General features: G+C 34.0%; 1 protein-coding gene across 2 annotated transcripts; it reads right to left on the bottom strand.

Annotated features, from left to right (window-relative positions):
• Positions 1 to 299: 299 nt before the first annotated feature.
• On the bottom strand, positions 300 to 17,101 carry LOC126929005 (ras GTPase-activating protein-binding protein 2). 2 transcript variants are annotated; one of them, XM_050744961.1, is made up of 11 exons: positions 16,850 to 17,101; positions 15,704 to 15,818; positions 15,412 to 15,592; positions 14,901 to 15,275; positions 14,380 to 14,826; positions 14,071 to 14,257; positions 13,703 to 13,962; positions 13,462 to 13,624; positions 6,613 to 13,249; positions 5,906 to 6,476; positions 300 to 387 (listed from the first exon to the last, which is right to left on the bottom strand). In XM_050744961.1, the coding sequence occupies exons 2-9, from the start codon at positions 15,799 to 15,801 to the stop codon at positions 13,101 to 13,103; spliced, it is 1,860 nt and encodes a 619-aa protein (XP_050600918.1). In that variant the 5' UTR covers positions 15,802 to 15,818; positions 16,850 to 17,101; the 3' UTR covers positions 300 to 387; positions 5,906 to 6,476; positions 6,613 to 13,100. The 2 variants fall into 2 exon arrangements, with proteins under 2 accessions (XP_050600918.1, XP_050600917.1); XM_050744960.1 differs by having other exon boundaries at positions 15,704 to 15,891; positions 16,850 to 17,100.
• Between the last annotated feature and the right edge of the window lie 663 nt (positions 17,102 to 17,764).

Below are 17,764 nucleotides of genomic sequence, written 5' to 3'. Positions count from 1 at the left end.
ATGACCTCATCTTGAACGGTGGCTTCCGTCGTGGTTGTGCGACGGCGATGTTTTTTTCGTCGCTAAGAATCGATAATCGTAATAGGCCATGTTATTAATTCGTGTTATTATAATTTTCTAATTTTATGAGTATCGGTCCGTGTAAAATAAACTCTGTCCTGGTTTACCTTACATCATGCAACATATTGTATATAAATTTGTTACAAGTTCGTCGTTTGAATATTTACATTTAAAGGAATAATCGTAATACTGTAATAATTCGTATCTATATACTTAATTTTTATATATCTTCTGATCAACTTACTTGTTGGGCTGAGACGTCCGCCAAAAGGGACACTAACAGCAACGCAAATAAAAGGAACTGCAGTTTCGTCCGCATTGCGATCTCTGCGACAAACAATCGATCGTTAAACATGTGCGTGTGAGTTTAAAATACATATATTTAAAATAATGTGAATTTTCTTCTCTCTTTTTTTATCCCTCAACGCGTTGGCAGCTACGATGGTATTCGAAAGACATAAGCAAATAGCGGGTTTCTGTTATTCACACCGCCGTTTCATAAAGTTCTTGCGCGATGAAGGTTTATTATTCTAACGCGATCGAAGCAGATTTTTCGACAGAAGATCGTTCGCGCAGGGTTCTACGGTGGTCTAATTTGAAAAATGTCTAACAATATATGTATAACGTGCTCGATACAACCGATCCCGCTTGGGTCAAGCAACGTGTCCAACGATAAATCTCTGAGACCTTAATAGGAGCAACGAAGCGATAACCCAGATACTCGGAAATCACAATTCTTTACAAATGTTCGTAACTACCCGAATGCGTATTGCGAGCACGCAATTCTCTTGCCCGATTTCTTACGCTCGTAAATACGTCGTACGACAAATGCGGATGATAAAACCTATTTATGCGGTTGTCTTTATTAGTTTGAATTGATGACGAGAAACGAAGGTCGCGTTGAACTCATCAACCAAGTATGACAACGCCTACTTCTATTTGAAAGATCTTCGTTTAATTCGAAATGTTTTGTGATTTCAAAGTAGCTTCGTAATTCTTCCAACTAATATCCTTTTGTTCGTCAGAGTATTATTTTTTAAAAATTAGTTTACGATTTTAAAACAACACCTTGCTTCTTCGAATTCATGTCGTTTTATTCGTAGAAGTACTATTTTATAAAAAGTATTGATTTAAATTTATCATGAAGAATATTGAAAACACTATTTAATTTACAAGTTGCGTTGCACCCTTATTAAAAATAGAGAATTAAAAACAGAGCAATTGTAAATTACATTTCGCTCAGATTACTTTATTATTATGGATTTATTATCTCATATTAATTGATTAATTGTGCAAAAATAAATAATTACTATTGGAAAAACACGTGGAGAAATTAAATGTCTAATATAGAATCGTAAAGTTTATTTAAGAAGAGATAGCTCTGCTTTTATTTTTGTATACGTGTTTCGCTTTAGCACGTGTAAACCAATTTGCGACTTAAATGATATTATTGCATTTTTCTAAAAACGTACTAAATCATCTTTAACAGATTGTAATAAAAGATAATGATAAAGTGTATTTAAAATGTGATTGCAGAGTCCTTGTACGATGATTTACAGCTACAAATTAAAACACGTTTCCCTAGCTTCCCTAGCGGGTTAACTGGCTAAATATAGCTTGGTTTATGCGTAAGGTTCAGTCGGTTTGATTACATTTGCAGCATGAAATTTCCGTTAAACAGAATCGTTAAATATGTAGGGCTATCGTTACACGTGTTACATCAGCTGTTTCTTCGAATTCTCTGTTTCACTCTTCAACCTAGATTTTGAACATAATACAGTACAACTAGTATCTTAATAAAGGAACTATGAGTATTCTTCGAATCTACGTTAAATGTAGCTTTCTTCTTTTCCTTCACACACACAAAAAAAAAAAAGAGAGAGAGAGAGAAAGATATTCAACATTACATATGTACATTGTAAAGCGATACATTTCTTTTTATTCTTTTTCTTAGTCTCTGTCGTGCATTAAAATGTCAGTTGCTACTAGGAAACTATGAACGAGTATACTTTAAATCAACGGTAAATGTATCTTTTTTTCTCTAAAAAAAAAAAAGGAAGAAGAAATTCAACATTACATCCGTACCTTGTTAAGTGATATATATATTTTTATTCTTTCTTTTAGTCTCTGTCATGTATTAAAATGTCAGTTACTATTAGTATATTATGAGCGAGTATGTTTCAAATCTACGGTAAATATACCTTTCTTTCTTTAACAAAAAAGGGAAAACAAATTCAACGTTACATATGTATATATATATATATATATATACTGTACTTAAATATAATATAATTAAATATAAATATAAATATATATATATATATTTATATTTATACTTAATTTAATTTATACTTAAATATAAATATATAAATATTAAATATTAATATTAAATATAAATATATATATTTATATTTAATATATATAATATATATTATTATTTTATATATATAATTTATACTAATTTATACTTAAATATAAATATATATATAAATATATATATATTTGTATTTTTTTTCTTAGTCTCTGTCGTGTATTAAAATGTCAGTTACTATTAGGAAACTATAAGCGAATATACTTTAAATCTACGGCAAATGTACCCTCCTTTTTCTTTAAGAAAAGCGTAAAAGAAAGTCAACGTTACATATGTCATTCTTAAATTCTGCAGATGTTGTTTTTCTTTTTCTTAGTCTCTGTTCTATGTTACAATGTCATATCATTTTCGAAACTGAAGAAATCTGAACTTTTATATCATTCTCTCTGTGCCGTCTTTGTTTCTCTTGATTTGATTTAAAATACTTAATCGCTATTTCGTAATAATTTGTATAATATAACTATTTGAAAGTAGTTGAAACTATATTTACTTGGAAGGTAAAAAATACAACTTTTCGAATATTTCAAGGTATTTTGAAAAATAGAAAAGTGCTAAATGGAATATTTAGATTAAGAAGAACTAGTATAGTGGCTTTGTTTTTATAATCAAAACCGATGGTACTTGGAACGTTCTACGCAGGAGACTTCAATTCCTCGAAGAAACGTATCGCTACTTTCTTCTACGAAATCGCGTTAACTCTACAGCATAACCATACCCATACCGTATCATGTAAACGCTCTAGGACGTCCTAATCTAAGTTTCTTAAAATTAAAAATAGTTTCAAGAAGCTATCTCGTTAAGAAAAGTAACATTGTTCCAAGTGCCAATTCCGAGCGGATATTCGACGCGATTTTTTAAAATTTCAATCGTATTTTACTCTTATTAACTTCCTCAATTTTAAAGGAGAAAAAATGAAGCAATCGTTACTCGATGATTTTTCGTTGCAATTTTTGTTAAAACGGCGAACATTTCTCTTTTTTTCTTTTTCAAAAACCGCAGCGTGGTTAAAATATTGCAAAAATATTGTTGGACCTCTGGTAGAGTGGGAGTTTGTCGCAAGTATGTCGCGACAGAAACGCGAACCAGCACAGCTTATGAAACGTGGAGGCGACTGTAGGAATCGCGGATGACCCGGTTTTTATCGCTTCTCTGATCGGCGCCCACGAACCCGCGTACGTAATCGTCGTCACTGGAAGCCCGAAGAACCGTATTACCGCATTGTCTTCTTAACAAAATTTCCAGCTACGGCGTACAAACCCTACCAAACAACGGTGACTTACATGTCGAAGACGCGATACTGTTTCGTGTCCTATTACCAACGCGGTATCTTAACAGTGATAAAAGAGGAACCTTTCCAAAGAAGACGGTAGAACGAAGTGACAACGAAGCTCGTCCTTAACCACTGTGAGTCGTTCGAGTAGGAACTCTGTGTTTTCGCTGACCTTCGTGGAATAGATTTAGATATCATGTTCCATGATACTGCAGAAATTCGAGATCGGATCTTTCTGTACTTCGCACATATTTGTGGCTCTATGCGAAATAATACTTCTAAATGGGATGCATGTAAATTACGGCTTACACGATCGGTTAATAAATTATGAGCGCGCGAAGATTAGGGTTAGGTTGGGGTTAGGTCGTTGAAAAACAAATTGCAGAGGAAAGATTGTAAGGATGTTCGATAGAATTACAAGCGTGACAACGTCGAATATCCTAGCAGTATCTTGTTTTTTTTTTCGGAAGTAGGATGTTGAATTTCCGTTCCAAAAAGCACAATTTCCGTGGTGTTCGCGACAAGATAAACCAGTTGCGACAAACGCCCACTATTAATACGTTTACCGAGTATATTTTCAGATAAAGTATACATGTAATTGCCGCTCGTGTTATAGAAACAACGAAGAGTATCTATCTATTAAATTATAAAAAGATTTGACTTAACTTCCTGGTCAATGAGCTCAATTAGATAATTAGCGACACTTCCGCGTAAGGAAGTTGATACATACGCAAAATAACATTGTTTTAATAAAATAAGAAAGCGTAATTCTTAAAATGTTTTATTCGTTGTTTAAATCAGGTCACAGGATTTTTTTAACTTTCCCGCCAGTTGAGTATCTCCTTGCTAATGTCTCGTTTCGAATATGTGTATTTTAATGTAATGTAATATAAAATGTAGAGTGCAAAGTAAAACGCGAATTTACGTTTCTATAATTTTGAAGCAAGAATTTAATGGGAAGAATTAAATTTCACGAGTAGAGTGGTTAATGTCTGATCGGATATATCGTATATCGAGATACCAAACCTACGATCTCAGCATACAACGTATGATAGAGAGTGTATATTTTTCATATTTTGTATTATTTCGAAATTCGGATATATCTGTTGCAATAATTCATATAACGTAGCAGAACTAATCGTTAATTTTTTAATTAACTTAACGAAATTTTATTTCATATATTTATATGTATTATGTATAAAATATACGTATTCATATATTTTCATATATTTATATGTATATTTATATGTATTCATAAATATATACATATATTTCGTATTTGTATATGTATTTTATATCTTGAAATATTATATTATATCTTAATATTTTATTAAATGAATGAAAATTTATCATTCCAAGATGTTTGAAAGAGAACTGTTATCAACAGTATAAGAAACCACAGATCAGCTATGTATAGCACACCAAAATGCAAATGTATCTATTCTTTTGCGATAGTTGTATCAACTTAGATTAGCTCTTTTTTTTCTTAATAGTATAACGAAATCAATTGATGTCAGAAAACATTATAACGTGATGTGATCAAATTACCAAGATCTCTTATATACTTTTAATTCATCGTCAATTCGTATTATATACTCTTTTGTCTACAACAATTTCCAAAGATAACTTCCATTTAAATAATATTAAGTACACGTTCAGTTAATATTGATTTTACGATTATTTCTATTAATATCTGTTCGACATTATACGCGATTACCTCAAAACCAAATAGAATTGTTTTCACCGTTAATTACGAACACCAAAATCAAATAGAATTACCTAACCACGCCTCGAGTATTTTTCACATTAATAATCCGTGAGAATTAGAAAAACGAAATCACGAAGACTCTGCACTCGACAATAACCGAACTCACATTACCTTAAGCCTCTTTCCAAAAGAGCGCTAAATATTTATTTTTACAAATACATCTTTAACTTTCGTAGTTTAACGACCATAGTTTATAGATAAAGCTACCGATAGGCAAAGTTGCAGTGGAATTCCTGCGGCTTGAATATCACTTGCGATAATTCGCGAAAATGGAGAAGGTAAAATTTCACATCTGTTATTGAGTAGCAATCGAGCGCAAGTTATTTTAAAAAGGGGCGTGTAATCGCTATGGATTCGCGTACATGTGCCCGCAAACTGTAAAGCGGTCGCAGCAAGCGCACACCTGTCCGCGCTATAGTACGGACATGTTATTTACCTCGAATCGTTCCTTTCCCTTGTTGCCGGCGTTACCTTTCTGTCCTTTCTCCGGCCGTTTTCGGGAACGTTCAAAAGAGCCCTCCAAATCGGTCGCTGGACCGGTACTGACTGCGGGCAGTGCGCGGAGGAACGACCAGCAGAGACTATCCGAGCTCGCGGACTCACGCCAAACAACCAGAGATGACCTCATCGTTTTTCTTTCTTCCGACACCCCCGTTTGATCTTTCTGCCATATGCACTGCTTCTCGTTCCTCTTCTCGCTGTGGAACCGAGTCCCTCCTACCCGGACAATTACGCAACGTAATGTCCCGTACATACGTAACCGGCAGGCCTCGAAGTTTCTTTTTCGAATAATCTTCAACCGGATAACGTTCGATTCATGTTCTGCTCGGTTCCATCGAGCCTTTATGTAGCAGTATGCGGCGGCTCGTAAAAATATTCCGATCCTTGTAGAAACTCTTTACGTTCGATACGGGTGCGTCACGCGTTTGCTTTATTTTTTATTTGCTTTATTAACATCGTGGCCAGGCGAAGCTGTTACGATTATGTCGGTAGATTTCGAAATTAATCTGGAAATAGATGTACATGAAAGCTATTTAGGAAGACTTTTGTATGTGAAAGTATGTATTCTGCAGAAGTCGAGCAAATATTTAAATATTCAATTATCTAATTACGATGATAAACTTCGATATTCGGTGGGATTACCTTTAACAATTATTACATGTTTAAGGTGCCTGTTTACTCCATACACCAATTTTTTGTTAGCTACATAGTCACGAACTAAGGTATTGGCACACTCTCTAAAGTAGAAAAACTTTTTTTAAATTCGACCAAAGTAGCTGAATTTTGTTTTCTTCTGAAAAGTTGGGACTAATTTACTGGGTGACGGGTAAGAAAAATTTTAGGAAAGTTGTAGATTTCTACGCATCTTTATTTAGGTTTGTAAGCATAATTTAAACAACACATTTTGAGGGGTTATGCCAGCTGTACGTATGCTAAAAATTTCGTCGAAATCGGTCGATGTAGAAACGAGTAATGGGCTTTAAAAGATGAACAAGAATATGGATTTATTAGTTACAGGCCGGAAATCGTAGGAAACAGCAAATTTCATCGTTTTTATCCGTCTGTAGCTTATAGCAACGTTGACCGGTTTCGATAAAGTCGTTAGTACATATATAACTAACATAGATCTACAAAGCTTACTTATCTCAGTTTTTAAACCTTCGTTACAGTCTCAGATAAGAAACTTGTAAGAAGTGATTTTTACTATTTTCCCCGCGATTCTGATCGTCTGCAATTTTTTCAAAAAATTTCTTTCGCGTCATCTCGTTCATTACGAGATTATTCCTAACTCGTCAAAAAAGTCGTATGGTCTAACCTTAAAAAAATTATTCGGTTCTAAGGAATGTGCCAACACTTTTGTTCGTAATCGCATCATATTTGTGGTGAACATCTTGTAACTTTTTGTTCAACGACTCGCGAAAGTATATAAAGTAAGCTTATTTATAAGAAAATTTTTAACTATATCGTTACAGTTGCGAACGTACTGCACGAAACTGTTCGAAACGTATCGTTAACAGGTGGCGACTATTACGATTATAATAATGAAATTTTTAAGCAATCTAAAAGTGTACGTGAAAGTTACTTTTCTGAGCGACCATACTCGTCACTCGTATGACCGTGAAGAGTATTTCGCACTTATTTGTTCTGTTCACATGTTTGTTCTGTGACATACACATACGTGGAATTATCTAAATCGCATCGTGTCAGTTACGTTAAGCAGGGATTTAAGCGGTAGATGTGCTCTAATTGCCCGCAAAAATTCGTCTCGATTCGAGTGACTATCGCAAAGATTATAAAATAATCATAGAGTCGCTCAACCGTGTCAAACGATTTAGAAATTGCGACGATTTAACAAAACGCCAACAGAATAAGCTTAATGGCACGAACAAGTGTCCTCCGGCATTAACACATGCACTTTCACAATGACCAAAACTTTTCCGATAATATCGACTATGCTCGTTTTTATCTCTTACCGATTATGTCATAAAATAGCTCGTCAAATAACTTGTCCCAAAATAACGTGTTAGCCATAATTTTGAGACATTCACCTAACAATATGAATTTTGTAAAGAGAGTAGGAAAAAGACCTTGCAATAAACGTCATGTCGAATCGTGTGTACGTAACCACGCGTACTGAACTTGTCTAAAATCTACCATCACGAAATGTTCATAATTCGGTGAATTTTTTATAATGCAAAATATTTAGTGTGTGACGTAAAACCGCTGTAATTTGAAATATCCATAGAAACGCCTCGCTCGATATTCTGTATCTCATAGAATTAGAGTTCATCCGCCTACGTGCAATTAAAAAGTAAAATCAATTTGTCGAGTATACCTCGTCGGATCGTCGCGATGTTTTTACAGCAGTTTCGATAAAATGAAACTGTTTGTCCGCTAATTTTTACGTGTGTATATTTTTATACTTCGAACTACGTTACGCCACTGTTTGATGTTCGAGTAATCAGGTCATGAGGAACTGTATCAAATGATCGCAAATGAACGTCTACTGTATCTAATGTTCATATAGGAACGAGAGTAAATCAATTTAACCCTTTAATTGAAGTAGTGAAATTTACATATATATTACGACATATACTAAGACGTGTAGTGGGACTTTCGGAAAGATATTTATTTGTTTGCACGAAACATCTTGTAAGAATTCCGATTTCAATGAAGATATCAATTTTACTTGAAGTAATTATGACAGGAAGGATCAAATAATTCATCGTGCTTCGGAGATAAAATTAGACGAGAAAATATTTGGTCTTTGAAAAGAACATGAAATATTTTTCTTTTGATCGTAACGCGTTTGTTCCAGTTGTCCCAAAAATGTTCGTGTTTGCCTTGTTATTTACATTCAAGCAAGTCCCCCAATGTATCGCCGCAAACGAAAAGACCGAAATAGTTTCCCTTTTAGATCCGATTGTTGCGTTTTTCATTGAGAAAAAGTCAATAGTCGAATGTTACTGACGGAAATTGAGTATTAAGAGGATAAACAACGTTCAAACAAATATTCGGAATTTACTTAAATAAATTAATGTACCATCGTAAACGACTGCAAATAATAACATTTATTAAACGTTATTACCGCAGATAATCGATTCTTGAAGCGTGCAGCTCGAACATTTTGTTGATAAAGAAATGGTGAAATATTCCGATAAATAAAGCGATACTAACAGGAGTTGGTAGTAAGGTAGGTATATTATACTAAATGCAAAAAGTTACAATATATTTGATGTTTGTTTTTTTTTTTTTCATTTTCCTTTAACATTATTTCTTTCCTTTTGTCGTAGTAACGTTGACCATGGTTGTACACACAAACTGGCCTAATAGACCGAAATAAAAATGTATACTACAAAAATTCACAACTTATTCGCCATCCTCTAATTATTATAATGTTATAATTATTTGTGTTTCTTCATATTCCTTTCTTCGTTCATTATATTTATTTTTTTATTAATTATTATTATTATTATTATTATTATTATTATTATTATTAATTATTATTATTAATAATCACTTAAAAACGAAAACATTCACACTAAAAATTTGCAGAGCTTTCGTTCAGGTATAAAGAGGTGATCTCGCATACACGTGGCCTCTGAACACTTTGTTTTCAATGCGTTTATACGTGAGATGCACACTGATGTATATATATATATATACTGAACGGTACAAATGAACTTACCTAAAGACTGTATATACATATTGAAAATTGAAATAAGAGCAAAGATCAAAGTGCTACATTCTACTCGTCGAGGCTAAAGAAGAAGCTCGTTAAAATACCTAGCCATAAAAATTCGTTATTGTATTTTAACCTTACGATTTAAGAAGGAATAAATTAATCAACTTATTCGATGCATAGAGTTAGTAGCGTGATTGTTTGGACATATAAAATTTTATATATTATTATTTGTACAATTGAAAATATCATCATACGCAGATATAAAAGGCATATCGGTACTTCAAATGAAACAAGCAATTAGCTATTTTACAATGATCCTTTTTAATGGTAAAATTCTTTTACGGATGACTGGACAATTACGAGCATGCTTCGCAAATATTCTAATTTGTCGACGTAACGAACAATGCAGCCAACTGATTACGCGAAATTACCTCTTTATCCATGACCGAGACAAAGCAGCATCATCGTGATATAATACAAAAGCAACGTTTTACAAACATCGAATTTTATTACAGAAAAATCATTCCACCGTATGAAGCTACGCTTAACTAAGATTACATGTACATTACAGGAAAATTTGTAAAGATAGTAGAATGAATGAAGTCGATCGCCGATGATTCTGCTATATCCCGGACATAGCAATTGTAACGCATTCGATTACAAACTATTGCGGTTGTTTAATGTAGACTACGTAACAATTTAATGGATCAATAAGAAAGTAAATAATTACTTCTCACATGTTTTCAGCCTTAATATTGTAGCATTTTGTGGTTTAGTCGCCGTGCACTTTGTAATTTCTGGCAAATTTCAACATTCAGTTAATTTATCACCATCAACATATTGTTACCACCTCTGTATTTCTCAGCACTATTAAAAAAACAGTTTAATTTCTGTTCGTCTCCTGTATTTTCATCTGTGCACTTGGGTTAGGGCGAGGTGTATATGTACGAGATGGCACATAAATTACTATATGCGCTACCACTGTTTCAGGACGATGGTAGTATTGTATTACTTTTTACTTTGCACTTACGATTCTTCTATATTGTTTCAATGTTGGCTTGATAATTTTCTTCTGATTATCCGATGATTTTTAACACGATCACAATTTACAGAAACAAAAGAACAATATCTCCTGGTTTGAAAAAAGGAAAAAAAAAACACACGTGACGAATAGGCCAGAAAAAATATATTGCCCTGTCTCTAATAATCGCAGGACTCATTTTGCAAACTGTTTCTAGAAATTCGAAAATATTTCTGATGCTTTTTTTTTCTAATAAACACAATTCTCTCTCGTTCGCTCTCTCTCTCTCTCTCTCTCTCTCTTTCTCTCTCTCTCATCCTCTCGCTCTCTTTCTCTCCTCTGTTTTAACTGCCCTAGCACCTTTATACGGACACGTGTCGAAAATACAGATAGGAAAATACTATCTACACATTAGGGTACTTATGAAGATACAGGAATCAAAATATTCCTCAATTCCATCCGGTGATATAGAATAAGTGCACGTGCTGAATTTATCTTCTCCATATAAAGGATAAGTTAGATCGACCATCTAATTTCCCTAAATCGCTGTTATTACTTCATGCTGGTAAAACTATTCGTTCGTAAGATAACGTGTAGATTGAAAAACATTTAAAAGTGTACCTTAGCGCCAGAGAGCTGACAAAATTTTCGAAAATGAATATTCATATGCCTACTTTTCGATCTAATTATTGATATGGATTATCTAATTATCGAAGAAAAGAGCCAGGTTAAAGAAGTTTATAAAATCTTCGTACGAACATTTATCACTCTTGATCGAACTTTGAAAAATTTCTATTTATGTATGTATAATAATTACAAGAATAACGCTAATTACGTTAGTAAGCAGGGGAATATTCTTTCATCAATATACATTGTTAATCTTACGAGGTTTTGCACAAAGTCAAGCTAAAATTTTGTGTTGTTATAACGGTACTAGGTCTCTTTGTTTTAGCAGCGCACTGCGAGTTCTGCGATCACCAGAGACTATCAAACTAACAGATGTTAGACAATTCTCAATTAGTTTGTTGTATCAACTATAAAATTATAATTTTGAAATAGCATTGCCCTCTTTGTGTATGACTTTGTATGAAAGAAGACAAGAAACAAAAGACCGATAAAAAGAGTAAAGAGAAAATAAGAAAGAGACGAAGACGAACATAAGAAGAAAAGACAAAAGGCTAATACGAAAAGATACGCGAGGAATAGAAAAAGGAAATTGAACAAAAAATTAGCAGGTTGGAACAAAATAGAGCATAAGCGACACGCGCATGAATTAGGAAACGGCGAGACCAGCTGCAGTCTAAAGGTACTGCGCCACTATCAACCGATACCGGTCGATTGATAATTGGCCATGTTTTGTGAAAAAATCGACTGTGTCTTTTTATATGCGACCACAGAACAGCCGCAGTTCTCTACTCGTTAACCAACACCGACCAACTACACCTACAAACATTATTGCCGACTTTCTATATGTAGATGGAACGTTACATCGGCAGTCAAGTAAATTAACTCGAGAGCATATGAAGTGTACGGTGATATTCCATAGTTAAAATGATTCGTATCCTCTCGTTTTAATTTCGTTTAGTTTGGCTCGTGACTTATTTATACGACAGCGGAATTCGCACCGCTTATGTCTCCTTAATGCGATTGGCAAACGAAGAAAACTAAAAGAGCGACGTATAACTTTCATGATATTCATCCAAAGGAAAACAAAAGGTATGTTACCGAATACTAGTTCGACATGTATCTGTATGTGTGTATGATCTGTATGATGTATACTTCTAACACTGTCACTTGTTTTCATATATCGCACACGTGCTGCGAAGAACACGAAAGAACTTGGTTCGAGTTTTCTTCTGTCACTCTATCACAAAAATTGGCAACAATTTTGTTTCTTGGATGTTGGCTTCTAAGAAACGTGGGCTACGTATCAGGAGACAAAATACACCCATATTTCTGGAGAGGATATCACGCGTCGCTCTGTTATACGTACATATGCAAATGAATGCAGTTCTGTTTTCATCGTAAAGTCTTGTAAATTGCCTGACGTCGATGTATGAAGGACGAACTCGTAGTATTTATTTCATCAAATATTCAACGAACTAAGTTGAACGTTTAATGAATTACTTTACTAAATCATTATTCCTTATCCACGAATACGATAAACTTAGCTTAAATGCGATAATCCGATTATCCTACTCGAGTTCGTATTCCATACAGTTTGAGCTGCGTCATCTATAGTTGTTGCTTGACAAACGGTGCAAGCGATGTTTAAGCGTAAAAGAATAGCGCCTTTAATCACGTTGTGTGGCATACGAGATAGTCCTGGATTTTGTGTTCAAAAATGAGGATGGTAATTATATACCGATGACTTGTTCAAGAAGAAAGAAACTGGGGAGTGCCCCTTCAATGTTGCTTGAAGTATTAGCGGCGATTTTGATAACTTAGATTATTGGGATTACCAGACTGTCGCATACCACCACCACCCCTTCCACCATCACCACCTCGTGAAAATCCTCCACGTCCACCTCTCGTACCATGTTGTCCACCTCTCATCATACCTCCAGGCCCACCTATAAAACAAAGAAATATGACATGGTGATCACACTTGTAACCATTTTTTAACTGCAATACATTTATCGCAGCGTTTAATATATTTTCCATGAATCTTAAAAGGTATTATGGAACTATTATTCTTTACTTTAACATTTAATTATCTAATTTACATATGCATTTTTACAACCTTTAAATGTAATTATAAAAAACATCACATGCGTGTGCATACCTGGGCCTCGTTGCTGTTGCTGTTGTTGCTGTTGTCCTCCCATCGCTCTCATATTGCCATCATTAGAATTCAATCGACCACCGCTACCTTCCATCGTTCTTGGCTTAACCTTCTTTTCTTCCACATTTAGCTTTTGTCCATTTTCAGCAGGATAATAAATCGGCTAAAATTAACGATAAAAAATTAATCCTTTTGTACATTATATCTTGTATATCTTATATCTATATATATAGAAACTAACCAAATTCTGTAACACTTTGCTAACGACTTGTTGATCTTCGAAAGTGATGAATCCATAATTAGGCACTTTTCCCGTGTTATTTCCCTGCGGCCCCTTGCATCTATCATTTGATTTACTGTGTATACGCAACTCTACTACTCTACCATAAGATTCAAACAATTGACGTAAATCATCTTCTGATGCATTGTGCGGTAAATTCCCAAGGAATAGTTGGTGGGCATCACTATATTGACTTTGTCTTGTACCACGACGATCGCCATCTAAAGAATTCATTACTTATTTTACAATACTAGTAATGTGTGTGACTAATGTAAATAGCACGTAGAAAATAAATATCTTTTAACAATGCTAATATGAACTACATTTACCTCGTTGTACTGCTCCTCCTCTCGGAGCTCGCTGCTGCTGATGTTGTTGCTGTTGTGGCTGTTGGTTACTAACTCTATGAGTCTGTTGTTGAGGCGTAGAAACGCTAGGTGTTATAGACAGTGCAGGTCCACTACTAGTTGGATGTAGTGGCGATCTATCGTCTAAACGCAAGTTCGTCATTGGGGGCTGAGAACAGATGTTACAAAGTAGTTTATATCTATACTTTGTCGACATCTGATTTGTATAAATTACACAATAAGCAAAATCTTAATCGTTAAAAATAACTATTACAATTATAAGATACATACCGGTGACATAGACAATTTAGGAGCTTGAGGACTAGTAGCGCCAGTAGTACTGGGGAATGATTTCACAAGATTAGCGTATGTTTTCGGCCCGCTACTAGTCACACTTGTATTTGCCACTTGATGTTCTGGTTCGGATTCTTGTACAGAAGCGGTAAACGTTTCAGCCTCAGGTTGTTCACGACTTTCATTTGATTGAGCTTGTGGCTCATTTTCTGTTTGTTGTTGTTGTTGTTGTTCGGCTGCAGGATCCAGTTCCGCTTCTTGTACAAATTGTGTTTGTGACGTAGGTTCTGTTATATATTGGTGCTGCTGTGCTGGTGGTGGAGGTGGTTGTTGTTGTGGCTGCTGTTGTTGTTGTTGTTGTTGTGGTGGTGGTGGTTGTTGATTTATTAACGGTGCTTCTTCATGAACCGAACCATTTAATACCTGTTGCATTACAGGATGTACCTGAAATAACATATATAATGCATAATATAGTGCACAATATTATTTAAATAATTTTATTTTAGGATAAAACTAACATGAGTCTGTTGTGGCGGTGGTGCATAGTATATTTGTTGCTGTTGTTGAAGCACGGGTTGTTGTGCGGGAATAAGCGGAGGTTGAACTTGAGCTTCAGTAGATGTAGCTGGTGTTGAAAGCTGCTGTCCACGATTTTGATGTTCATCTTCCTCTGGTTCGGAACGCACTCCCTCCTCCCCTTCCCTTTCTCCAGGCTCACCTACACCTCCTTCTACACCACCCACATCTGTTTCTTCTTCATCAGGAAAGATCAAATCTTGGTAACGAAATATGTCATTATGTACATAATATGTTTTTGGTGCTTGTATGGCTAACACAAATGTTTGTGTAAAACGACGCATTGGTTGTCCAGCATTAGATAGTTCTCCTGATACCTATAATTCATATATAATTCAATTAATACAAATAAATTTAGTACGTATTACTCCCATAATTTTTATTTAGGTACTAATTAATACCTTAAATGGATATAAAAAGATTTTTATAATCTCTGTTAATAGTGTCACTTACTTGCACAACAACACCATTTTCAAGAGTAAGTTGTGAATCAACTTGGCTTATTTTGGCATGACAGTCTCGGAAATTTAGTTGTTGAATTTTTTGATGTATTTGCTTTTGACCAATTGCAGGAGTTGATTCTCGATTGGAATCTAATCCTCCATGCACGAAGGATGAATGTTGATTATAGAATCTGCAATAATATTAAATATAATAATACAAAAATATTTTAATTTTTTATTGTAGCTTTTTCAACATTTTTTTACATTTAAAGAGGTATTTCTTCTCTCTTTCTTTCAATTACCTATGAAGATGTGCAGGAGCTTGATTAAGTAAAGTATAATATTGTCGGACAAATTCACGACCGACATTCTGCGGAGAAGGGGATGCCTCCATGACCATTTTCTTATCCCTAACGTCTGAAATAATACTTTGCTTAAATAGCAACAGAAATTTTATGTGGTAATTATGAAAATTGGAAGCTTTAGGTGCCTGTAACAAAAAGAACATACATGTAATGTTTATAGATGTATCATACTGTTTGTGTATATAAATTATATCTATTTTTTTGTCACAATAGAAGTATAATAATATATAAATATATGTATAGTTCAAAGAAAAATAGGTTAAATTAATCATGTATGTATTGTAAAAGGTACACAATATACTTAAAACTACATTAATGTTTACATATTAAATAACTTATCACATTTACATATAAACATAAAATAAACATAGGAACTAAATATTGGAAACAAATACACAATATAATGAGATAAAAATTGTAAATATGCACATCAATCAAAGTGGCTATCTATGGATATCACATGAGAGCGATGTGCTTGGATTAAAAATGGTCATAAATAAAATATTTTTTCTGAAATAACTGATTCATCAATCGAACCTATGGTATTTTTATAAAGATTGATACAATAATCCTAAAACATAAATATATGAGTGTTAAAACATGTAATTTCAGTAATTTGTACATTAAATTGTAATCAGGAGCGCGTACAGTCTAGTCTTGATAAAACATGTGCTCGCGTAAGTACAAAAATAACAGGAATCTTTGTTGCAAAGCAGTTACTTAAAAACAAAAAACTGTAGATCATCTCTCAACTCGTGTGCTGCGCGAAGTGCGAGGTCGAGGGCAAGGGGGCCGCCCGGTTGCATGAGCAAGCATGGCGATTTTTCTTGATCTAAGAAATGGTAACGCTAAGCTCTCAATATAAAATTTTAGCAAAATGTTTCGATAAGTAACACAAAGCATGAGTATCGAAACGTTCAATGATTTGAACAATAATTTACGAGCAACAGATATCGTTAATTCATGAACACTTTTCACAGTCTCGTATCATGCTTGCCTTCCTGGTTCGTTCCGAGGTCTTCTCTGTGAGAAGTCGGATGAAAGAACATCGGCAAAGCCGATCTTATGGCGTTGTACACTCACCCAATGGAACCACTTATGCGTGACACAATTCACTGCTTTTCCCGGCAAAACGAGATGCTGCGACGAAAACAGAAAGTTTCTACGAGCAACAACAGTTCACAATAATGTTAATTATAAAAACAGTTCAATGTATGAGTCCTCCAAGCACCTTGATGTCAGCACATGCAGCGGAACCTGCACAGAAGCACCGGTCGTATAAAGATAAACGACTCTCTTACAGAAGCCAAGACCTTACTCGTGCTGTGCGGGTTTTACAGGAACTACATCATCAATCGAACAAATTCCAGAAGGGCATTTCCTTGCGTATACTACGTCGCTGATTGGCTATTTCAGTTCTGCTATGAAAACAGCCAATTACAATTTAGATTAAATAGAAAAATTCTGTAGACAAATAAACGTGCTATTGGTCCAATAATACGCTCTGTTCTACTGTAACTTAAACGTTATTGGATGATTTATTAAATGACTTACTTTGGAATTATAGTTCGTTACGAAGTATAAATTATTTTGAATAGACAAGACCAATACAATTAAATGACAGGTTTATTTGTTATATTGAAAATATGCTAAAATTGCGAATAAAATGATTATATTAGTAATAATATAGTTTATAAGTCTTATAATTTATTGTTTTAAATTTTTACTATTTCTTTTACCTACATTGTATGTATAATAAATAAACACAGTTATCTTCTATTGCCCTCTGATAAGGCATCAAACTATATATTTAGTATGTTAAATATAAATTAATTAATTTTTGTACATATGTTTTCTTTATAACAAATATGAAAATGTTTTTCCATTCACATATTATAAATAAATAAGAAATCAATATACACACATATGAGAGATGGGTATAAGAAAACGTTTCATAATAAAATTCATTAAAATATCACTTTTTTTTCTTGAAAATCT

This window comes from Bombus affinis, chromosome 2 (assembly GCF_024516045.1).
Source record: "Bombus affinis isolate iyBomAffi1 chromosome 2, iyBomAffi1.2, whole genome shotgun sequence".
Lineage (NCBI taxonomy): Eukaryota > Metazoa > Arthropoda > Insecta > Hymenoptera > Apidae > Bombus > Bombus affinis.
Note: the sequence above shows the minus strand (reverse complement) of the source record. Positions and strands in the feature narration are given on the sequence as shown.

What these genes read in the sequence shown, in the direction of transcription:
- LOC126929005 (XM_050744961.1), bottom strand. Translation starts at nt 15,801, where the DNA reads ATGGTCATGGAGGCATCCCCTTCTCCGCAGAATGTCGGTCGTGAATTT. An exon ending in AAAATGGTGTTGTTGTGCAA is followed by an intron (nt 15,276 to 15,411) that starts GTAAGTGACACT and finishes TATGAATTATAG; the next exon opens with GTATCAGGAGAACTATCTAA. An exon ending in GCAAAGTGTTACAGAATTTG is followed by an intron (nt 13,625 to 13,702) that starts GTTAGTTTCTAT and finishes CGTTAATTTTAG; the next exon opens with CCGATTTATTATCCTGCTGA.